The following is a 26,015-nucleotide window of genomic DNA, read 5'->3' as shown; positions in this document are numbered from 1 at the left end:
AATAATAATAATAAATAGTTTATTACAAAAAAAACAAAAAACTAATCATTAAAAAAAATCCAACTACAGTTTATAGCAAATACGTAGTTGTTATAGTGCAATTTGGGAAACAGTCACATATGAAATTGATGAGAGTTTACGGGAATGTTGCGTCGTCGTGTAAGTTGTCATGTTATGTTTTAGGTCTTTGCGTACTATAGCTTATCATGTACAACACAATATGTCTAATAATAAAAACAACTTCCAATAATCTATCTATCTATCTATCTATCTATCTATCTATCTATCTATCTATCTATCTATCTGTCTGTCTGTCTGTCTGTCTGTCTGTCTGTCTGTCTGTCTGTCTGTCTGTCTGTCTATAGATATAGATAGATACTGGAACTTTGTTGCGTTCAAAAAGGCAAACAAATAAATCGACCAAATCAAACCTAACATCTCTCTCAAAGAAGCCCAGATAACCAGCGTGAAGCTCTTTTAAACTGGGCATTATCATGAGAAAACAATTATGCCATTTATGAATAAGATGGGAATAAGATGGATGGATACAATTTAAAAACAATAAACAAACTATTAAGAGACATGATGTTCTGGAGAAACACTATTCATATGGTTGCCAGGAGTCGGAATCGACTTGACGGCACTAATAATAATAATAATAATAATAATAATAATAACAATAATGCAAAACAAAACTTTTAAATATGTAAATTTCTTTTAAATCGACCCAGAAATGTCGAATACGGATAATTCGCACACTCCGTATTCGACAAAACTCTGTTATTATATATTTTCTATTTTGCTTTTGGTTTTCTTAATGTCATAAATAACTGAAATATTTATTTTCATAGATTAAGTAGACAATGTTGTACCCCTGTAAGATTTTATCTTTACGCAAATCCTTTTTAATCAAAGTCTTCTAAATTCTGTTTAGTTTAAGTTCTGTGTCTAATCCCCCCTTTCCTATTTAGAAAAATGTACTTCTTAGGACAGTACTTCAAATTCCAATAGCCTAATCAAATTCTATTGTTATAAAACAGTGTAAACAAAGTAAACATCAGGTTTCATTAAGTCACATTGAGCTATCTGGGTCTAAATTGCTCGGCTGATGGGAGTAACAGCTTTCTAGGTTTGGCACAATTAATCAGAAAACGAGTTACCAATAGGGTAATAAAGCCTGTTATTCTGTTCAAAGATGTAAATGAATTAACCGTGCTGAAAAGATTAAATCATCCTGTGATCTATAGATCCGGGGGGTTCTTTCTATCAGCATATAAGATTGAATGGTTTCATGGGTTAAGTTGATGATAGGTTAAGCCATATATCAAAAAATACTGTGGCGTTCAAAGTCGGTTTTTAAAAATAGAACATAAGATTTGCTCAGATTTTGTTATGTTATTTTGTCTCTTTTGGGTCAGTTTTAGCAAAATTTAATAAGTCGTAAATTTAATATTCATAACTCATAATTGTTCATTAAATGTTTATTGATCCATTAAAATAAGTATAGATGCTGGTTAAATATAAACACAGAAAATACAGTGATATTATTGTTATTTATTCATTCATACATAATAAAACAGCTTATCATGATCACTGTTGCTATATGTCCGGAGCAAACTGGGCATAAGGCAATACCACCTAAAGAGTTCTTCTGTCTATTAATCAATTAATCTATTTTTTTCAATACACACAAAACACAAATAAACACATAAAGCATTTAAAAGTAACAAACTTAGTTTTAAACTGTATAGTTCTGTGATTTGGTTGAACAGTGTGTCCCTGTTGCACACATTAAACAGACAGCAGAAAGACACTGATGTATTTTAAACATGTATTTAACTACCTGGAATTATATGGTCTTTTTATTATTAGTAGCTATTCAGTCTTAGAAATGAAATTAATTCTTGTACTTTTTTGTACATAGTTTGTCCACTTCAACATAAGAAAGTACAAAAAACGTTCAGTAAAAAAGTACTATGTTTAGCTAAAAAGTACATTTAGCTTAAGATGAATGTACTAAAAGAACTAAATATGTAACCTTGAGTTTACCAACCCAGCAACAAAAATACTAAAATAGTGCGTTTAGTTCTTTAATTTCATGTATTTGTTATTTTTATTCATAACTCATAATTGTTCATTAAATGTTTATTTATCCTTTAAAATAGGTATAGATGTTGGTCAAGCCTAAACACAGAAAACACATTGATTTATTTGTTTATTCATACATAATAAAACAGCATATCATGATCACTGTTGCTATGAGTCCGGAGCAAATTAATCAATTAATAATTAATAATTACAGCAGTATATATATATATACTAAAACAGTACACGTTTAGTCCTTTTATTTCTAAGAGTGTCAGACAGCATGGCAAAGAAAAAAGCAAAAACAATCTACAGGTAAATAAGCAAAATAACAGTTAATGTACATAAATACAATATAAAACCATTCATAAATACTGTAATAAAAAGATGAACTTGTGAAAATATCAGGTTTGTTATATTATGCATTTAATTAGTAGATTTATTCTTTTGCATTAAAAAGACTAGATCTTTTCACACCCAAAGTTTCACACCCAAAATATAACCTCTTATATACACATATCAAAAGGTACAACTCGAGAAAATCCAGAAAATATTATTCTATAATATTATCTAATATATATATATATATATATATATATATATATATATATATATATATATATATATTATAATTAATACCCATTATATTATGTATTATAAATAATACCCTGTGAGGTTTAAATTCAACTAATATCACTAATATCTAAGAAAATACTATTCTATAATACTATCTACTATAAGTGATATTAATAACATATAATGCTATATATTATAATTAATACCCTTCATATTATGTATTATAAATAATACCCTGTGAAGTTTAAATGTAACTAATATCACTAATATCTAAGAAAATACTATTCTATAATATTATCTACTATAAGTGATATTAATAACATATAATGTGCTATATTATAATTAATACCCTTTATATTATGTATTATAAATAATACCCTGTGAGGTTTAAATGTAACTAATATCACTAATATCTAAACCTTAATGAGGTCTAATAACCATAAAGTCATTTGCTTAACCCATATCTAACTGTAGGCATATCTCTACAACACGTGAATAATAAATAATAACTCAGGCTTTAACATTATCCCTCTCTTATCTAATCTGACATTCCCGATGTGCCCGACTGATTGGATTAGTGCAGTGTGGGATATGAGCTAATCTGCCTTCTGCACGGGATCTAAACAGAAGAGCATCTCCTGAACCCCTATCACTTTTTATCTATCAGTGAGGAGCAGCTGAACATTGAGCAGCTAATAATGACCATGTCAGCACAAAATAAAGCAGAAACGAGATGTTCCACTTTGAGCTTTATCTCTGTAGGAATCCACCACAAATGACCACCACAGTGACCAACAGCTGGAGTGAGTCTGGATCCTGGTCAAACTGGAACAGTTCTTAGACTTTCGGGCAAACCAGCTGAAAGTAAATAAATACGTCTTTATTGAGGTTTTAAAAGTATTTTTAAAAAGCTGAATTTATGTTAGCGGTGGCCTGCACATTACTACTTCCACTACTAGTACTATACTACTACTACTACTACTACTACTACTACTACTACTAATAATAATAATGATAATAACAATAACAACAACAATGCATTTTCTTTAATGAAACACACAGCTTTATATGATTGATTATATGATATGATTATATGTTTTTGATGATTAATGGTGATTAATGTGCTGCGATCGATCCTTTATTCAGGATGTGTTCCTTCCTTGCGCCCGTTGTTATTGTTGTTATCTGAAACAACACGATCCTAAACACACCAAAATACTATACTATACTATACTATACTATACTATACTATACTATACTATACTATACTATACTATACTATACTATACTATACTAGTGTGGCATACTAGTCAATACAAAGTCAATATTTCCTTTTATGTACAGTATAATTGTCTTTAAAGCAGATTATTTCTAATGTTTAGCAATTGTAACATGTCTTGTGTATATGCCTTAAGCTATGCTTACAGATGTTTTATTCATATCAGAGAAATTACAGTTTAATTATTAGTGTAATATTATATAATATGATTTAATATAAAGGCTAAACTAACGTCACAACATAAAACAACATAGCAACATGACATGACATGGTACATGACATGACATCATATCACATTACATAACAACAAACCAACAAAATAATATTTTATTTTAATATTAATTAATATTTCGCAGTGTTATAACATGTTACATTTTTATAACAGCTATCCTTATCATCCAGATAACACTGTGCCAGCACAGGCCAATTAATGAGCTATTAACCAAAGTAAAAGGTGAAAACGTATTGAAAACGCATTGAAGTCATAACATAAACATACAGTATATACATACTATATATACATATATATAAAATAAAACATTCAGCAGCACGTATATACTGTATATACACACACACACACATATATAATATATATATATATATATATATATATATATATATATATATATATATATATATATATATACAGTATATATACGTGCTGCTGAATGTATTATTTCAATAACATATTCAAAAAAAATTTGATCACTAAAAATCATAAACACACCACGTGCCTTTATAACTTTAGAATTAATATTACAAATAATGATGGTCATTTTAAACGGTATTTTGCGAGTAGGAATTACAGTAAGTGTATTTCTTCATCACATCATCAACTTTTTATTATAGTATAATATTAAATACTAATCAATTGAATTAAATAATAAAGTAATTTCATTACAATAATTAATAACTTACATGTTTTGAAATGACTCAAATAGGGTCATGAGTAGCTGGTCTAATTTAATTAATGGATGTTTAGCTTTATAAAACTAATACTTAAAAAATATTTCCCATGATTTATAAGATTTCATGTAGTTCCATGTATTTCTAGTACACATTGTTTCTGTGATCAGTCAGAAAGTCTAAATATTGTGACAGTTTATAAATGTGTAGTGAGAAATCCTTCTGTTAATAATGTAAGCCTTCTGGGGTGCGTTTCCCGATAACGATTGATCTTAGCGATTTACGAACAACTTTAAGAACGACGTAACTTTAAGAACGACGTAACTTTAAGAACGACAATTTTGCGAGAGTTTCCCCAAAAGCTTTCGTAAGTCTCCGAAACTACGAACGAGGTTTAAGTCGTTCTTTGTTGGCTCCGCCTCTGAAAAGGCACGAAAACTGAATCACCGATAATTATGCAATTTATCATTATTACATAAGAAAAAGCAAATAATTCATTAAGAAACATTTTTTAAAAACTAATAATCAATAGATCTTTAAATAAGTGCTATAAAAACATTACATTTGCAATCGCTATCTATTGCATATCAAGCCTATAAATTGCCACGCAATTAACCTTTCATGCGTCAATCCAGAAGCATGGCAAGTCTACAAGTCTACAGCGCAAACGGGGGCACAATTTAAAAGAGGGCTAAGGCAGGTGGAGGTCAGTTATTGGAAGAAAAAGCAACACTGAGAATACTAGGTCCAACAGCGACTGAAGGGATATCTAGGGGAGTAGATGCATGTTTAAAGTTCCCATCTACCCATCTACCCCACCTCAGCCTACACCCCCCCTTCAACATTCATATATACAGTATATACGCAGTGAATTCAAGGGCAATTCAGGGCAAGCTGTAGCCTAGTGGTTAGGGCACAGGACTGGTAATCCAAAGGTTGCTGGTTCAAGCCCCACCACAGCTAGGTTGCTTCTGTTGGGCCCTTGAGCAAGGCCCTTTACCCTTAGTTGCTCAGACTGTATACTGTACTGTAAGTCGCTTTGGATAAAGGCGTCTGCTAAATGCTGAAAATATAAATGTAAAATGAATTCTGCGATGGGGAGTCGGATCTTTTGGCTTGGTTCCTTTTAAAGAGCCGTGTGTATATGTATATATATATACAGTATATATACAGTGTATCACAAAAGTGAGTACACCCCTCACATTTCTGCAAATATTTTATTATATCTTTTCATGGGACAACACTATAGAAATAAAACTTGGATATAACTTAGAGTAGTCAGTGTACAACTTGTATAGCAGTGTAGATTTACTGTCTTCTGAAAATAACTCAACACACAGCCATTAATGTCTAAATAGCTGGCAACATAAGTGAGTACACCCCACAGTGAACATGTCTAAATTGTGCCCAAAGTGTCAATATTTTGTGTGACCACCATTATTATCCAGCACTGCCTTAACCCTCCTGGGCATGGAATTCACCAGAGCTGCACAGGTTGCTACTGGAATCCTCTTCCACTCCTCCATGATGACATCACGGAGCTGGTGGATGTTAGACACCTTGAACTCCTCCACCTTCCACTTGAGGATGCGCCACAGGTGCTCAATTGGGTTTAGTCCATCACCTTTACCTTCAGCTTCCTCAGCAAGGCAGTTGTCATCTTGGAGGTTGTGTTTGGGGTCGTTATCCTGTTGGAAAACTGCCATGAGGCCCAGTTTTCGAAGGGAGGGGATCATGCTCTGTTTCAGAATGTCACAGTACATGTTGGAATTCATGTTTCCCTCAATGAACTGCAGCTCCCCAGTGCCAGCAACACTCATGCAGCCCAAGACCATGATGCTACCACCACCATGCTTGACTGTAGGCAAGATACAGTTGTCTTGGTACTTCTCACCAGGGCGCCGCCACACATGCTGGACACCATCTGAGCCAAACAAGTTTATCTTGGTCTCGTCAGACCACAGGGCATTCCAGTAATCCATGTTCTTGGACTGCTTGTCTTCAGCAAACTGTTTGCGGGCTTTCTTGTGCATCAGCTTCCTTCTGGGATGACGACCATGCAGACCGAGTTGATGCAGTGTGCGGACCGTATGGTCTGAGCACTGACAGGCTGACCTCCCACGTCTTCAACCTCTGCAGCAATGCTGGCAGCACTCATGTGTCTATTTTTTAAAGCCAACCTCTGGATATGACGCCGAACACGTGGACTCAACTTCCTTGGTCGACCCTGGCGAAGCCTGTTCCGAGTGGAACCTGTCCTGGAAAACCGCTGTATGACCTTGGCCACCATGCTGTAGCTCAGTTTCAGGGTGTTAGCAATCTTCTTATAGCCCAGGCCATCTTTGTGGAGAGCAACAATTCTATTTCTCACATCCTCAGAGAGTTCTTTGCCATGAGGTGCCATGTTGAATATCCAGTGGCCAGTATGAGAGAATTGTACCCAAAACACCAAATTTAACAGCCCTGCTCCCCATTTACACCTGGGACCTTGACACATGACACCAGGGAGGGACAACGACACATTTGGGCACAATTTGGACATGTTCACTGTGGGGTGTACTCACTTATGTTGCCAGCTATTTAGACATTAATGGCTGTGTGTTGAGTTATTTTCAGAAGACAGTAAATCTACACTGCTATACAAGCTGTACACTGACTACTCTAAGTTATATCCAAGTTTCATGTCTATAGTGTTGTCCCATGAAAAGATATAATAAAATATTTCCAGAAATGTGAGGGGTGTACTCACTTTTGTGATACACTGTATATACAGTGTATCACAAAAGTGAGTACACCCCTCACATTTCTGCAGATATTTAAGTATATCTTTTCATGGGACAACACTGACAAAATGACACTTTGACACAATGAAAAGTAGTCTGTGTGCAGCTTATATAACAGTGTAAATTTATTCTTCCCTCAAAATAACTCAATATACAGCCATTAATGTCTAAACCACCGGCAACAAAAGTGAGTACACCTCTAAGAGACTACACCCCTAAATGTCCAAATTGAGCACTGCTTGTCATTTTCCCTCCAAAATGTCATGTGATTTGTTAGTGTTACTAGGTCTCAGGTGTGCATAGTGAGCAGGTGTGTTCAATTTAGTAGTACAGCTCTCACACTCTCTCATACTGGTCACTGAAAGTTCCAACATGGCACCTCATGGCAAAGAACTCTCTGAGGATCTTAAAAGACGAATTGTTGCGCTACATGAAGATGGCCAAGGCTACAAGAAGATTGCCAACACCCTGAAACTGAGCTGCAGAACAGTGGCCAAGATCATCCAGCGTTTTAAAAGAGCAGGGTCCACTCAGAACAGACCTCGCGTTGGTCGTCCAAAGAAGCTGAGTGCACGTGCTCAGCGTCACATCCAACTGCTGTCTTTGAAAGATAGGCGCAGGAGTGCTGTCAGCATTGCTGCAGAGATTGAAAAGGTGGGGGGTCAGCCTGTCAGTGCTCAGACCATACGCCGCACAATACATCAAATTGGTCTGCATGGCTGTCACCCCAGAAGGAAGACTCTTCTGAAGTCTCTACACAAGAAAGCCCACAAACAGTTTGCTGAAGACATGTCAACAAAGGACATGGATTACTGGAACCATGTCCTATGTTCTGATGAGACCAAGATTAATTTGTTTGGTTCAGATGGTCTCAAGCATGTGTGGCGGCAATCAGGTGAGGAGTACAAAGATAAGTGTGTCATGCCTACAGTCAAGCATGGTGGTGGGAATGCCATGGTCTGGGGCTGCATGAGTGCAGCAGGTGTTGGGGAGTTACATTTCATTGAGGGACACATGAACTCCAATATGTACTGTGAAATACTGAAGCAGAGCATGATCCCCTCCCTCCGGAAACTGGGTCGCAGGGCAGTGTTCCAGAATGATAATGACCCCAAACACACCTCTAAGACGACCACTGCTTTATTGAAGAGGCTGAGGGTAAAGGTGATGGACTGGCCAAGCATGTCTCCAGACCTAAACCCATTAGAACATATTTGGGGCATCCTCAAGCGGAAGGTGGAGGAGCGCAAAGTCTCGAATATCCGCCAGCTCCGTGATGTCGTCATGGAGGAGTGGAAAAGCATTCCAGTGGCAACCTGTGAAGCTCGGGTAAACTCCATGCCCAGGAGAGTTAAGGCAGTTCTGGGAAATAATGGTGGCCACACAAAATATTGACACTTCAGGAACTTTCACTTAGGGGTGTACTCACTTTTGTTGCCGGTGGTTTAGACATTAATGGCTGTATATTGAGTTATTTTGAGGGAAGAATAAATTTACACTGTTATATAAGCTGCACACAGACTACTTTTCATTGTGTCAAAGTGTCATTTTGTCAGTGTTGTCCCATGAAAAGATAAACTTAAATATCTGCAGAAATGTGAGGGGTGTACTCACTTTTGTGATACACTGTATATACAGTGGGGGAAATAAGTATTTGATCCCCTGCTGATTTTGTAAGTTTACCCCCTTACAAAGACTTGAACAGTCTATAATTTTTATGGAAGGTTTATTTTAACAGAGAGAGACAGAATATCAACAAAAAATCCAGAAAAAAAACATTAAATAAAAGTTATAAATTAATTTGTATTTAATTAAGGGAAAAAAGTATTTGATCCCCTACCAACCAGCAAGAATTCTGACCCCCACAGACCGGTTATGTGCCCATGAGGCACACAAATTAGTCCTGTCCCTGTATAAAAGACTCCTGTCACAGAATCAGTTTCTTCCGTTCAAATCTCTCGACCACCATGGGCAAGACCAAAGAGCTATCAAAGGACGTCAGGGACAAGATTGAAGACCTGCACAAGGCTGGAATGGGCTACAAGACCATCAGCAAGAAGCTTGGTGAGAAAGAGACCACTGTTGGTGCGATAATTCGAAAATGGAAGAAATACAAGATCACAGACAATCACCCTCACTCTGGAGCTCCATGCAAGATCTCACCTCGTGGGGTAAGAATGATTCTGAGAAAGGTGAGGGCAGCCCAGAATTACACGGGAGGAGCTTGTCAATGATCTCAAGGGAGCTGGGAGCAGAGAAATGCTGGATATGACCCCAAGAACACCATCCCCACCGGGCATTTCTTTGCCTCCAAACACGGCGAGTGGAGTTGATGCCAAAGAGCTCAATTTTGGTCTCATCTGACCATATCACATTCTCCCAAGCTTTCTCGGAATCATTCAGGTGTTCATTGGCAGACTTCAGACGGGCCTGTACATGAGCCTTCTTGAGCAAAGGGACTTTGCGGGCACTGCAGGATCTCAATCCATTACGGCGAAGTGTGTTACTAATGGTTTTTTGGTGACTGTGCTCCCAGCTCCCTTGAGATCATTGACAAGCTCCTCCCGTGTAATTCTGGACTGACCTCACCTTTCTCAGAATCATTCTTACCCCACCAGGTGAGATCTTGCATGGAGCTCCAGAGTGAGGGTGATTGTCTGTGATCTTGTATTTCTTCCATTTTCGAATTATCGCACCAACAGTGATCTCTTTCTCAACAAGCTTCTTGCTGATGGTCTTGTAGCCCATTCCAGCCTTGTGCAGGTCTACAATCTTGTCCCTGACGTCCTTTGATAGCTCTTTGGTCTTGCCCATGGTGGTCGAGAGATTTGAGCGGAAGAAACTGATTCTGTGACAGGAGTCTTTTATACAGGGACAGGACTAATTTGTGTGCCTCATGGGCACATAACTGGTCTGTGGGGGTCAGAATTCTTGCTGGTTGGTAGGGGATCAAATACTTATTTCCCTTAATTAAATACAAATTAATTTATAACTTTTATTTAATGTTTTTTTTCTGGATTTTTTTTTTGATATTCTGTCTCTCTCTGTTAAAATAAACCTTCCATAAAAATTATAGACTGTTCAAGTCTTTGTAAATACTTATTTCCCCCACTGTATATATATAACGACTCCCAGAAGCGTGAATCGGTTCCATTATTTCAGTTTAAAGGGCCGTTTAATAGAATCGAGTCATTCTACGACACATCACTAGTGGTTATACAGTTTGAAAAAGTTTTATGGGACTAAAATGACACATTACACATCCCTAAATGTTTTAAATGTTGTATCAACATGTTTTTTTCCATTATATTTTAATTAAAAACAACTATTGTGAGATTTATATACACTCGTCCTGTTTGCATTACACAGAAGAGACCCCCTCTCCTGTTAAAAAAGTAACTAAGTAACGTTTACTCTGAGTACATTTTAAAGGAGTTACTTTTTACTTTTTACTTGAGTAGATTTTTAGACTAGTAACTTTACTCGTACTTAAGTAAAAATTCATTAAAGTAATAGTACTTTTACTTGAGTACAATATTTTAGTACTCTTTCCACCTCTGGTATAAAGCGAGTGCATCTGTGAGTTATTTTTTTTTAAAGCATATTGGCTTAATTTATTGTTTTTGTGCACGCAAAGTTCAAGTTAAGATGTACTTAGTGAGTTACGAATGGGTCAGACTACTCGTAATTTATGAACAATTTTAAGTACTACGTTAGTTACGAAGGGTGCAGTCAGGTTAATTTGAGTTACTAAAATTAACCTCAGGTATGTGTGTGTGTGTGTGTGTGTGTGTGTGTGTGTGTGTGTGTGTGTGTGTGTTTGCCCTGTGAAAGACTGGCGACCTGTCCTGGGTGTTTTCGACCTTTCACCAGGTGAATTGTACCCACTGCGACCCTGAATAGGATAAACCAGTGATAAAACAGACTATTAATGAATGAATGAATTATCAATAATAATAATAATAATAATAATAATAATAATAATAATAATGCTCTTTTTATAAAAGGATATTAAAATTAAAATAATTTCACATACTCTGTGTTTGTATTGTGTCTGTGCAGTGGCATTTAGTTGGTACACTGATTGTGCCCTAAATGTATCAGTGCTCTCTTGTTCATTGTTCCTCTTGCATGTGTTGACTGAGTCCTGCCCGTCTCAAGGTTAAGCTTGAAGCAGTGTTGTTGTGAACCTTGGAAGGAGGCCATTGCGTGTTTTTAGTTTTGTAGAATCTGAATGAGAGTAAGCTAGGGGTCAACTGACATGTAGATTAAAGGTGCTACAATTTTTAGGTATGTCTTTGGTATTTTATGAGAAAAATGCTGATTGTGTCCGTCCAAACCATTTTGGACACAACTACATAGTTGTGTTTAATGATTTTCTAACCACTGTTCTATATATTTTGAATAATTATAGCCTTGTGTTTAGTATTGTAGTTTTCATTATTACTATTTTACCCCTTTTATTCCTTTTATAGTGTTGTCCCACTCTTTATTTTTTTTAGTTATACACTGCACCACCCCTGCCATGACTGAAGAGAGGAGAATATCACACTCCCTCTTTGACACGTTTAGACGCTACTTACTTATTGTCACCCACTGGAAGTGGTGGCTCTCTGAGAGACGTCCTACAGAGGCTGTAAATGAAGCAGCAATGAGGAACCCAATGAGTCAACCTCCCTCAGGCATGGCCAGTTTTGCCTGTTGGGCACCCAGCCAGGTTGAAAGCACAACTGGGATTTGATATCAGCTGGAGATCTCAGCAATGGTGGACTAGCGCATTGAACTGCTGCGCCACCCAAATGCCTCGATTTGGATATATTTATTCCCCATGTTCACTCTGGAGACCTCAGCTGGTTACATGATTGGCAGTGCTGCGATTAAGCAGTTATCCTACATTTATGTGCTGTGATTGGTCAAATGTTCGAAATTTTAGACTGTGTGGAGGATTCCTGCACAGCGATTGGCTGTTGAATGTTGGAGCAATGAATTTGATTGGTCCTGGCAGTCCAACGTTGTCCAGTATTTCCAAAATTGCACCAGATGATCAAGTGGCAGCCAAGGCCTTTAATAACACACATGGATGACCAGACTTGTTCAGTTGGTCTCTTAGTCTAACCATCTACATAATATGACTTAACGTATATGGACACCTGACCATAAGCTTGTTGGATATCCTATTTCAAAACCATGGGCACAATGTGGCAACAACCCAATGTCAATAACCCCCACCATTGTTTGTGTCTATAACAACCTACTTTATTCTAGGAAAGGTGTGCTCAAGATTTTGGCCTGTGATTGTGGGAATTTGTGTCCATTTAGTCAAAAGATGGTGTTCAGTAGGGTTGAGCTCAGGGCTCTGTGCAGGCCATTAACAACTCTTGCCACAACAAACTTGCCAAACCATTTCTTTATGGACATCACCTTTATGGAACAGAGTGAAACACTTGAAGACTATAATTCGGACATACTTGTGTCCATAAAGTGAAAAAACCATCTAAAGAGCATCCAAAACATTTTTTAATGACCAGGTCTGGCTTAGGCTGTTTATCAGCTAGAGCTAGTTTGTTGGTCCAGACTTTTTCAGTGGTTATAAAAGCAAATACATCTATTTTTACAACTGGTGGAACTACGTGAGCCTACATACATGAAAAGACCTAGACAGGGTTTATAGATTGCACAATCAAATGGATTAACAACGTTGTGTGGAGAACCATGCACGGACCGCTTAATCATACCCATCGGTCTTAAAGTCGATTGAACTAAACACTAAGAGAAAAGATGTTTCTCTGTCTTTCATTTGTCCAACATCCTTCAGCGGAGCTGTTTAACGACCACCTCAGACACTTTGTGTTGTTTCCATTTATAAAGATGAGCTCAATTTCAGCTCTAAATATACAGAGCACCCTTTTATCAGAAGAGGACCTGTCGTATGTAGAGAAAGAACAGAACCCCTAGCACATGCCCAGTGCTAAAACATGACTCCTCCTGCTGGTGCATTATAATCTTTGCTTTTACACTTCTAGAAAGTTTGTATGTGGGATTTTGTACCCGTTTAGTTAAAACAGCATTTGTTGGGTCAACAGCATTCAATGGGGAGATCAGGGCGCTTTTCAGGCCACTGATGTTCCTTTACACCAAACCTGCCAAAGGCTTTAATGCAGCAGTTCTTCCTAGACCCCCCTTGACACAGGTTATGATATTATTCTTATATCGATGAATTCATTATGATGTAGGTTGATGAAGTGAATTCACTTTTGGTGAACTGGTGGTATGGTCTGGTGTATTTGCTGGGGTGTTTTCAGATTTGCTGCTGTTTTTTTGCTGTTGATTTTGTGGTGTTTGCATTTATTGGTAAGTTTTGCACTAGCGGGTAACCATACATTAGGCCCAGATTAATTAGATGGATGGATGGATGGATGGATGGATGGATGGATGGATGGATGGATAGATGGATAGATAGATAGATAGATAGATAGATAGATAGATAGATAGATAGATAGATAGATAGATAGATAGATAGACGAATGGCTGGCTGGATGGATGGATGGATGGATGGATGGATGGATGGATGGATGGATGGATAGATAGATAGATGAATGGGTGGATAGATAGATAGATAGATAGATAGATAGATAGATAGATAGATAGATAGATAGACAGACAGACGGACGGACGGACGGACGGACGGACGGACGGACGGACAGACAGACAGACAGACAGACAGACAGACAGACAGACAGACAGACAGATAGATAGATGATAGATAGATAGAGCCATGTGAAAAAGTTAGGACACCCCATGAGAACCTTTGTCTTTTTGAACATATTTAAACATTTGAACATTTGAGCTTCATTTGAACAGTACTGAGAGATGGAGCTTATATAACCAAACAAAAATTTTTTTTAATTACTTTTAAACACAAGTTGTAAAATGTAATGAACAAAAATGGAAATTGATTGTGAGGAAAAAGTTAGGACACCCCCACATTTATTACTACTTAAAATGTCTAAAATTAGAATCAGGAGCACCACATCAGCTGTAATGATTAGACCATTGTTAGAGAACATTGGAGTTTTATTTAAACCTCAGATATTAGTTTGGTTTGCCTATGATTGTTGAAGTGAGTGGTATCACCATGGTGAGATCTAAAGAGCTCTCTGAGGTCTTCAGAATGAAGGTTGTAGATGCATATTAGTCTGGGACAGGATTTAAAAAGATCTAAAAACAATTAGAAATCAGCCATTCCACTGTCCGGAAAATAATTTACAAGTGGAGAACATTTAAAACAACTGCCAACATGGCCAGGTCAGGCTGTCCTAGCAAGTTCAGCCCAAGAGCAGACCACAATATGCATAAAGAAGTCTCCAATAATCGTTCAATGTTATCACAGGACCTACAGGTAGCTCTTGCCATAGTTGATAGGAAGGTACATGCATCTATCATCAGAAAGAGACTGCACAAGTTTGATTTTCATGGGAGGTGAGCAAGGAGGAAACCCTTGCTGTCAAAAAAACATCAGGGCAAGACTAAAATTTACCAGAGAACACCTAGACAAAGACCAGGACTTCTGAAACAATGTGCTTTGGACAGATGAATCCAAAGTTTAATTATTTGGGCACAGTAACAGAAGACATCTTTGGCGCAAACCAAACACAGCATTTGAGCACAAGAACCTCAAACCAACTGTGAAGCATGGAGGTGGAAATGTCATGGTTTGGGGCTGCTTTGTAGCAACATGGCCTGGCAAGCTCTCCATTAGAAAGAAATTGAGACTTCTGGAATGGCCAGGTCAAAGCCCGGATCTTAATCCTATTGAGATGCTGTGGGCTGATTTGCAATGCAAGAAACCCCTCAAACCTCACACAGCTGAAGAAATTCTGCACCCTGTAAGCCCGGACTTTATATTTAATCAAACATTTTTAGTACAACATACATAAGTTATTTAAGTTTTTTTGCTCTACTATAAAATGCAGAGTACATTGTACTAATTTGAGTACACATTTAAATGTGCTAAAAGATTTAAGTTTACTAAACAAAAAAAATGACTTTTCTATCAGATTAACTTAAAAAAGTTAAGTTAAGGTAATAAAACAGAAAAACGCCACCATTTACATGTAAGTCCGCCTTTTTTCAGCTTGCTGTTGGTGAATCAGGCAGCCATTTGTTTTAACTTTCGAAACCTGTTGTTGCAAATTACTTTTTACTTTTCATTGAAGGCTTTTTGCAAAAGTAAACTTGTCTTCCTGAAATGTCTTTTGTGAAGTGGAACCTTTGTTAAACTAAGTGGACAAACATTTTCTTCCTCATTATGCTATTTTTGAGTAGCATGTACACCAGTCTGATGGGGCTTTTTAATCTTCCGTGTAATTTTGGTAAGTGTTGTACTTTACTTAACAATTTTGTTTAAAATAAATGATCTTAATGTTGACACTAAATAAATAATCAAACAGCGCTGCTTTATTTGCCGTATTTAGGCTACATGCTAGCATGTTAGCATGCTAGCCTTCATACGAAGCAAAGAGTGTGCTGACTTGCTTTATTTTAATCCTAAAATTAATGCTATTAATGTTGATTTTAATACTTCTGTTTCTTGTTTCTTTTTGTTGTTTTACAGGTTCATGGTTACTGTGAGGAGCTGTTTGTGTTTCATCAGAACTTTATATACAGTTTGTACAGTTTTAAAGATGTTTTCTTGACATGTTGTATTTTAAGTAAATACTTCTGAAGTGAAATAAAGAAAAATAATTTTATAATTGTGTCTGTTTTTTTATAAACATTTGTAATTCATATTTAAAATGTAATTAACATGAAAACTAAGAAGAAATCAATAGTTTTTTCCATTGAGCTCAAGATATTAAGTAGAATTATTGGGAAAAGCAGTTGGTATAACAAAAAAAAAAGAAAGTTTAATCAACTTGCCTTTTAGGTGTAATAACTTAATGTTTTAAGTTATGCTAACTCAAGTTTTCATTATACATTACTTAACTTTTTTAAGGCAACCGGTTTCCTCAAATTTTTTAAGTAGATTGAACTTATCCGGGCTTACAGTGGCATGGAGGAGTGTGAAAAACCTTTCACCAGTCGATGTCAGAGACTGGTAGATGGTTATAGGAAATGTCTAATTGAGGTTATTTCAGCCAAATGGGGAAATACCAGCTATTAGGGCATAGGGTGTCCTAACTTTTTCCTCACAATAAATTTCCATTTTTGTTCATTACATTTTACAACTTGAGTTTAAAAGTATTTTTTAACATTTTTGTTGTTTAGTTTTATAAGCTCCATCTCTCAGTACTGTTCAAATGAAGCTCAAATGTCCATATGTTTAAATAGGTTCAAAAAGACAAAGGTTCTCATGGGGTGTCCTAACTTTTTCACATGACTGTAGAAATGAGTTAAGATAAGATAAGATAAGATTCCTTTATTGATCCCCATGGGGGAAATTCGAGTGATACAGCAGCTCCAGTACAGTGTAAGTACAGTAAGTAGAGTAAATAAAAATAGAATAAAAAAGAAAAAATAAGGAAAAAAATTTGCTATGCAATGCAATTACTATTATACATCAGTATGGCAATTACTACAATATAATACAAACACTATATATTCTAATATATACATATGTGAAACTAATGAAACAGTCCAGTGCTGGGCAAAAGGGTGGAGATCTTGAGTTATTGTATGGGGAAAGCTGGCTCATTAGTGTGAGGAAAATCTGTGTATTCTGCTATTGTTATGCAGTCTGATGGCGGTTGGCACAAAAGAACGTCTAGTTAAATAGTCAGTTAGTTTCCGAATCAGTCCTATTTTACGGTGCTGATTTTGCAGAATGGGCTTCTTTCAAGCTTGCTTGACTGTGTACAGTATCACCCGGTTTTAGCAGCTTCTTTTTCATGACACACCCTTTTTTTGGTTCTTGAACCACAAAATCCTGACAGATTCTTTCTTAGGATGAGATGGTTTGGGTTTTCTTTATGTCCCGTACAGGAGAACACTGTTTCTTGTTCTTCGTAATGGGTGGGAGTCATCATGCCTCAAAGTTAAAATAGGCCATATAGTGTAGCTGAAAGTGAGTGAAAGAGAAAGGTTATATTTCACCTTATGCCAGGGAATCCAGGTGGTGCTGGACCCACTATGACCCTGATCAAGAAGAAAGGGCTATCAAATATAAATGAATAATTAGAACTTACATATTGCCATTATAAAAGTAAATTACTTGCCTCTTGCTGTGCAACTGCTGCTGCTGACCTTCTGACTGAGGAGGGCTGTGACTGTCACACCCCCCTCCGACACATGTGTAGTAGCCGGCTGCTTCTTTTTGTAGATCTGTATTAGGCTGTATTAAAGAGTCACACACAATCTCTATTATCCTGTCTTATTCTGCAAGTGCCATCGATCAGCCAGCAGACATTGGAATTGCAGCAATCGTGAGGAATCCCCTCTGCCATTCCCACCCTATGGACAAGCCAATGGATGCCTGGCCTGCTGGTAGCAGAGCCAAGATTAGAACTCGCGTGTTTGAGATGTCAGCTTTGGTGTGCTAGTGTGTTTTACCGCTGTGCAACCCGAGCACCCCATAAATGTCACTTCTGACCATCAATTAAGATTTTTTTTTTACAAGTCTATTTTCCTGACCCCTTTCGCACCCCTTTCTTTTTATGTGACTTATCTTTTATCTCTTTTGCTTTCAGATTTGTTCGATGATTTCGCAGAAGGCCGCGAATGTGTGAATTGTGGGGCCATGTCCACTCCTCTATGGCGACGGGATGGGACTGGTCATTACCTATGCAATGCTTGTGGACTCTACCACAAGATGAATGGCATCAACAGGCCACTGATCAAACCCCAGAGACGACTGGTGAGTCGGTTAGCTCACCTGTATTCATGATGCTAGAATTATTTAAAGGGTTTGATTCCCAGGTAGAGCAGTCTGAGTCCTTTCTGTGTGAAGTTTGCATGTTCTCCCTGTGTCCTTGTGGATTTTCTCAGGGAGCTCCGGTTTTCTCCCACAGTCCACAGCTTTGCACCTTGAATTTGGAGATAGCAAAAAGCTGTGTGTGTACGTATGTGTATGTGCGTGTGTGTTTGCCCTGTGATGGACTGGTGACCTGTCCGGGGTGTTTCCTGCCTTTCGCCCAGTGAATCAGAACCACTGTGACCCTTAATTAGATAAATCAGTGGTAAAACAGACAATGAATAATGGATTGGTAGGGCAGTGGTAGCTCAGTGTTTAAAGTACTAGAATAGTGACTAGGTCACCAGTTCAAGCCACTGTTGGGCCCCTAAGTAAGGCCCTTTACCCTTATTTGCTTGTGTTGTAATTGATACAACTGTAAGTCGCTTTGATTAAAAGCTTTATAACCTTAAAACCACCTCCTTGTTTATACACTCATTGTCATTTTATCAGCTCCACTTACCATATAGAAGTACTTTGTAGTTCTACAATTACTGACTGTAGTCCATCTATTTCTCTGCATGCTTTGTTAGCCCCCTTTCACGCTGTTCTTCAATGGTCAGGACTCTCCCAGGACCACTACAGATCAGGTATTATTTGGGTGGTAGGTCATTCTCAGCACTGCAGTGACACTGACATGGTGGTGGTGTGTTAGTGTGTGTTGTGCTGGTATGAGTGGATCAGACACAGCAGCGCTGCTGGATTTTTCAAAATATCGTGTCCACTCACTGTCCACTCTGTTTGACACTCCTACCTAGGTCCTTGGTCCACCTTGTAGATGTAAAGTCAGAAACGATCGCTCATTTATTGCTGCTGTTTGAGTTGGTCATCTTCTAGACCTTCATCAGTGGACACAGGACGCTGCCCACGGGGTGCTGTTGGCTGGATATTTTTGGTTGGTGGACTATTCTCAGTCCAGCAGTGACAGTGAGGTGTTTAAAAACTCCAGCAGTGCTGCTGTGTTTCATCCACTCATACCAGCACAACACATTCTAACACACCACCACCATGTCAGTGTCACTGCAGTGCTGAGAATGATCCACCACCTAAATAATACCTGCTCTGTGGTGGTCCTGGGAGAGTCCTGACCATTGAAGAACAGCGTGAAAGGGGGCTAACAAAACATGCAAAGAAACAGATGGACTACAGTCAGTAATTGTAGAACTACAAAGTGCTTTTATATGGTAAGTGGAGCTGATAAAATGGACAGTGAGTGTAGAAACAAGGAGGTGGTTTTAATGTTATGGCTGATCGGTGTACATGAATGTAAAATAAAAAATTAATAAAAACGATCTCCCCTTTTTAAATATTTCCACACAGTCTGCATCCAGGCGGGTGGGTTTATCCTGTACTAACTGCCACACGACCACCACCACTTTGTGGAGACGAAATGCAGAGGGAGAGCCAGTCTGTAACGCCTGTGGTCTCTACATGAAGCTGCACGGGGTAAGACAAAGCACCATGTTGAAAACGTGTCTTTAAAATGCAAATGTGTTGGATTCATGATTAAACTTTAAATTTATGATTAAGCTGTTTACTAAGTACATTATATGACCAAAAGTATGTAGACATCTCTTCTAATTTTTTGCTTTAGCGGTTTCAGGCACATTTGAAGGTTAAATTCACACTCAGAAGTGTATAAATCCAATCTTATTAAACATATTATATGAATTTAACTGGGGAAGGGGCACCAGTGCAAAAAAAATTGTTGGCCCTCTCAACAAATTATAAATATACTCACTTTTAATATTTTACTTAACAAAAATACTGTAATATAATAATAATGGGGGGGGGGGGGGGGGGGGGGGGCAGTGCGATGGGGGGTTTAGTTCATGTCGTGGAGACAATGGGCCCAGGTGCACCTGCTCTTCCTGTTCCCCCTGGCAACTTTAAATAAAGCAAAGTCCAAAACACTGTTTTACCAGTTCGGTGTCATGCATTGCTCAGTTCATTGAAAATCTTTGGGATGAACTGAAACATGGATTGCAGGCCAGGTCAATTTAACTTTGCCTGACCCCTTTAATGCTTTTTTAACAGACTAAACAGACACAAGCTTTTTGTGAAATGAAAAAAGGAGGCTGTTATAGCTGCAAATAGGGGTCTAAATCCAAAATAATGCAAATGGTTTTAAAATAGGATGTCCAACAAGCACATTGTCAGGTGTTCACATACTTTTGGATTTATAGTGTAAGCCTTATACACCTCAGAGCTGTGTCATTATATACACGCATATACAGGCATAACATTATGACCACCTCCTTGTTTCTACACTCACTGTCCATTCTATCAGCTCCACTTACCCTTTAGAAGCACTTTGTAGTTCTACAATTACTGACTGTAGTCCATCTGTTTCTCTACATACTTTTTTAGCCTGCTTTCAATGGTTTTTCAATGGTCAGGAACCCCACAGAGTAGGTATTACTTGGGTGGTGGATCATTCTCAGCACTGCAGTGACACTGATATGGTGGTGGTGTGTTAGTGTGTGTCGTGCTGGTATGAGTGGATCAGACACAGCAGCGCTGATGGAGTTTTTAACCACCTCACTGTCACTGCTGGACTGAGAATAGTCCACCAGCCAAAAATATCCAGCCAACAGCGTCCCGTGGGCAGCGTCCTGTGACCACTGATGAAGGTCTAGAAGATGACCAACTCAAACAGCAGCAATAGAAGAGCGATCGTCTCTGACTTTACATCTACAAGGTGGACCAACTGGGTAGAAGTGTCTAATAGAGTGGACAGTGAGTGGACACTGTATTTAAAAACTCCAGCAGCGCTGCTGTGTCTGATCCACTCATACCAGCACAACACACACTAACACACCACCACCATGTCAGTGTCACTGCAGTGCTGAGGATCCACCACCTAAATAATACCTGCTTTGTGGTGGTCCTGTGGGGGTCCTGACCATGGCTGGATTACTGACCGGGCCAGTGGGGCCAGCGCCCAGAACATTTTGCGATGCCTATCAACATTTATGATACAATATATTTTTATTTCCGAGGGCCCTCCATTTTAAGGATCCTCTGACTATTAGGGACTTTGACCCCAGGGCCTCTTGGGGCCCCTAGCCATGCTTTTGGGGCCCCTAGCCATGCTTTTGGGCCCTAGCCATGCTTTTGGGCCCCTTATGAAAATGGATGAGGCGTTGTGGCACTGCTCTGACTTCGACTTCTGGCTTTTAGGGGTCCTAGGAAAGAGGGGGGCATATTTTTAGAGGGCCCTGGTTATGAGAGCAACTCTTTGCCCAGGGGCCCAGACTATCCTTAATCCGTCCTTGGTCCTGACCATTAAAGTACAGCATGAAAGGGGGCTAACAAAGCATGCAGAGAAACAGATGGACTACAGTCAGTAACTATAGAACTACAAAGTGCTTCTATATGGTAAGTGGAGCTGATAAAATGGACAGCGAGTGTAGAAACAAGGAGGTGGTCATAATGTTATGCCTAATCGGTGTATATACCTTTTCTCACTATAATTTTCAAGTACGCTTACCATATACCATATTTCATAATGGACAGATATCAAATTGTGAGCTAACAAATTACCCATAGCAAAAGTAAATGGTGTACTTAATAAACTGACCATAGTTGCAATGGTGTACGTGTATACATTGCTACACCTGAAAGATTTGCTCAATTTAATACCATACTCACATTTTTGAACAAATTGTTTCCCCCCAGGTTCCTCGTCCTCTTGCCATGAAGAAAGAAGGGATTCAGACCCGTAAACGCAAACCCAAAAACCTCAACAAGACCAAGTCTGGTATGTTCTGCAGTAGTACAGTTCTAATACAACTTCTGATATGCTGAACTGACAGCTGTTGGCTAATTATAATGTGCGTCTTGTTCGTGATTGACAGAAACCCCTGGGACTGAAGGTCACACACCCTTAAGTGCAACCAGCACCAGTAATACTGTAGCAGAACCCCGGCCCATCAAGTCTGAGCCAGGGACGCCCAATCTCTACTCTCATCACAATATACATACACAAGTGAGTAGGCATGTTTTTTTTTCTCCACATACATTAGATAGATGTAAGTTTTTATATAGGAACACGGTTAATGGTTTGGTCTGTTTTCACGCCGACTGTGACTGACAGGTGTGTACGCATGAAAGTGATGCTGAGCACATTTTTTACAGTGTGTTGGATGATTACAACACTGAAAGCTTTCTGTGCGGAGTTTGCATGTTCTTCCCGTGTGTCTGTGGGTTTTCTCCCACAGTCCATGCAGTCAGGTTAATTGGATACACTGAATTGCCCTAAAAGTAAATGGGTGTGTGTATTAGGGATGCATCGATAACATTTTTTCCCAACCGAGTACAAGTACAAGTACATGTATTTTTGTACTTGCCGATACCGATACGATACCTATTTAGAATACCGTTTTTTTTTAAACAAAAACACACGTGACGAGAAGTTTAATGATACCACGTCCAAAAATGCACGTCAACAAGTAGCGAGTGATCAAAGTGTTTGTGCGCTGAGGTGATGAAATCAAGGAGGAAAAATAAATGAATCTGAGTGGATTTGGCAACACGAATAGCATGGATTGTTCTGTAGTGAGTTGGAGGTTAATAAATGTTGGTGTTTTGTTGTAATGTTTTGTAGAGAACGATCAGGTCAGAAATACTGTAAAACGTGTGTGTGTGCCGGTGTATTCTGATATAAACTATATTATCCCCCTGTCCCACCTGTTTACACTCCTCTCCTGCGTTTGCCCTCACACCGTATCCTGCGTTCTCATTGGCTGTTCGACATGTCACTCATTCCCAGTCGCACATCTGAGATCAGATATCTGAGGTGCTAGAAAACTCGAGTGCTCGGTGAGCCGGTCGGATCGAGTTGTTGGATAGTTCACACTTGGCGATCGAGAGCCGAGTTTTGATCGCCGAGTGAACGCCGATTTGCTCCAGAGCCGGCAAATCTAGCGCCGTCCAGTCGCCGAGCGAAAATCAGGGCAAAAATCGTGTAGTGTGAACCAGGCATAACGCAGCAATGTGCACTAGGCACACGGTATCAGATGTTTAGTATCGGAGCCTCGTTTGCGAGTACGAGTACAAGTTAATGAGCGCGGTATCGGGCAAATACCCGATACCAGTATCGGTACTCATGCATCTCTAGTGTGTATGTGTGTCTGTGTATGTGTGTCTGCCCTGCGATGGACTGGTGTTTCAGCTCATCCAGGGTGTTACTGTATGTCTTGCGCCCATTGAAAAGCTGGGATAAGCTCCATCACCCACCCCCGTGACCCTAATTGGATGAGCAGATAAGACAATGAATGAATGAATGTCAGGTATCTTTTATTGGTGAACTGTGTGGTTTGAGACAACCTAACAGAAAACTACTTTGATTAGTAAACATCTAAATAATCATTGTTTTTGTTCCAGATTTCCTATATGGGAAGCCAAAGCAGAGCTTCGCCGCTGAAACTCTCCTCACCGAGCCACGCTGGGATTCCCAGCGCCAAAAATGAGCCCTGGAACAGCCTGATTCTGGCTTAGACGTGAACCTGTCGTCCTTCTCTTGTTGCGGTTTCTGTATGGGCTAATGCCGGGCCAGTGACAGCAAAGAGGTCTAATGTCTAATGAACTCCAAGAGCTAAAACACTACCAACAGAACCATGAGGCTGTAAAGGAAACTGCAAAGAATCAACTCTCGGAATCACTGTCCAGAATTCAAATACAAGAAACAAGGGTCACTAAAACAAAAAGGACCATGAGATACAACTTCAAAATGACTGCTATTTAAGATCAAGAACTGTCTACAGGAATGTGAAGTGTCTGGTCAGATGATGACTACAATCTAATTGCTCAAACAATGGTCAATTGTTGGCCATTTACCATACCAGTAAAATCTCCCAGTAAAAGTAGGTGGGTTTAGCCCATATTAAGTTCAAGTCTGGGTACATGATGAATGCTGACCACTAGAAATCTCTCTCAAAGTGCCTTTGGTAGTAATCAGGTTACAATCAGACAGCCATGTTCTTTTATTACCTAGAATGACTTGCTCTTTGGCCTTTACATACACTGTATGGTCAAAAGTATGTGGACAGCCCTTCTAATTATCAAGTTCAGGTGTTACAGGTGTTTCAGTTTTAGTGTTAATTTTGTGGCAAGGGATTAGGAAGGATCCTGTCTTGACATCTGGAAAGCCACCACAAGGTATATGTTATAGCCCTGCAGGATATAAAGCTAAACCAGGGCCAGATTGGACATCATATTCGACATTTAGTTTTGGAATGGGATGTCCCACAAGCCCATGATCATGTGTCTACATGGTTCTGGCCATATAGTGTACCACTCACGCAGGGGGTGCTGGAGCCTATCCCAGCTTTTCAATGGGCACAAGGCACACAGTAACACCCTGGACGAGGCACCAGTCCATCGCAGGGCAGACACACATACATACACACATACACCCATTCACTTATTGGGCAATTCAGTTTTAATTATTCAATTAATGTGACTGCATGTTTTTGGACTGTGGGAGGAAACCTGAGCTCCCGGAGGAAACCCACGCAGACACGGGGAGAACATGCAAACTCCGCACAGAAAGGACCCGGACCGCCAAGCGTCACACCCCCCCCCCCCCCCCCCCCCCCCCCCTTCCCTCTTGACGTTTGGAAAGCCACCACGAGAGAACGGTATGTTATAGCCCTGAAGGATATAAAGCTAAACCAGGACCAGATCGGACATCATATTCGACATTTAGTTTTGGAATGGGATGTCCCACAAGCCCATGGTCATGTGTCTACATACTTCCGGCCATATAGTGTACCATTTTAATCCATTTCAATGTAATTCATTTCAATATTTTCAGAGCTTAGACACATGTCTACTATAAAGACTTTTCCTGTGGTTCAAAAGTACACTCCCTTCCCAAAAATCACTTCTCCCAAAGTCAAAGCACTCCGTATATATTCAAAACCACTCCGAACTCTTTCGAATATTATTTTGTCTGATGACTTACAGTTGCTATTGGGAATATTCACCCCCCACAACACACACACCATAAACGATCTCTCTTTTGGAATCGTCACCTGTTCTTCTTGGAGGTTTAAAGGCTTTCTTTAAATCCCAAAGATTTTGTATGGGATCTAAATCTGGAGACTTAGAAGTGACTCCAGGATATTCCATGACTCCTTAGATCCCTTTTCCAAGCTTTGGTTAACATGGTGTCTTCGGGATCACAGTCTACTTAAAAAGTACAGTTATCACCAAGATTCAACCACACATCATCACTGACCCACCTAAATGGTTGACTGTGGGACAATATTCTTCTGGTCACAAGCCTCACCTTTCTTACACCAGACTAAACGCTGATCCATACAGTCCAAACAGTTCCAGTTCCATCCCAGTACTCTACAGGCCTATCCAAATTTATTCTGGTGTATTCCAGACAACCCTTCCTGTGCTTTTTGATCGAAAGTGGTTTGCA

At 39.0% G+C, this 26,015-nt stretch overlaps 1 protein-coding gene across 1 annotated transcript in view; it reads left to right on the top strand.

Annotated features, from left to right (window-relative positions):
• Window positions 1–24,474, top strand: part of gata4 (GATA binding protein 4) — a 25,807-nt gene extending 1,333 nt beyond the window's left edge. The window contains exons 2-6 of the mRNA XM_063001929.1: window positions 18,315–18,481; window positions 19,898–20,023; window positions 22,259–22,340; window positions 22,438–22,568; window positions 23,966–24,474. Coding sequence (XP_062857999.1) covers window positions 18,315–18,481; window positions 19,898–20,023; window positions 22,259–22,340; window positions 22,438–22,568; window positions 23,966–24,079 — 620 coding nt within the window. The 3' untranslated portion in view covers window positions 24,080–24,474. The remainder of the gene's footprint in view (window positions 1–18,314; window positions 18,482–19,897; window positions 20,024–22,258; window positions 22,341–22,437; window positions 22,569–23,965) is intronic.
• The last annotated feature ends 1,541 nt before the right edge of the window (window positions 24,475–26,015 follow it).

The sequence above is a fragment of the Trichomycterus rosablanca genome, chromosome 9 (genome assembly GCF_030014385.1).
Source record: "Trichomycterus rosablanca isolate fTriRos1 chromosome 9, fTriRos1.hap1, whole genome shotgun sequence".
Taxonomy (NCBI): Eukaryota; Metazoa; Chordata; class Actinopteri; order Siluriformes; family Trichomycteridae; genus Trichomycterus; species Trichomycterus rosablanca.
This window is presented reverse-complemented; position numbering and strand designations above follow the sequence as displayed.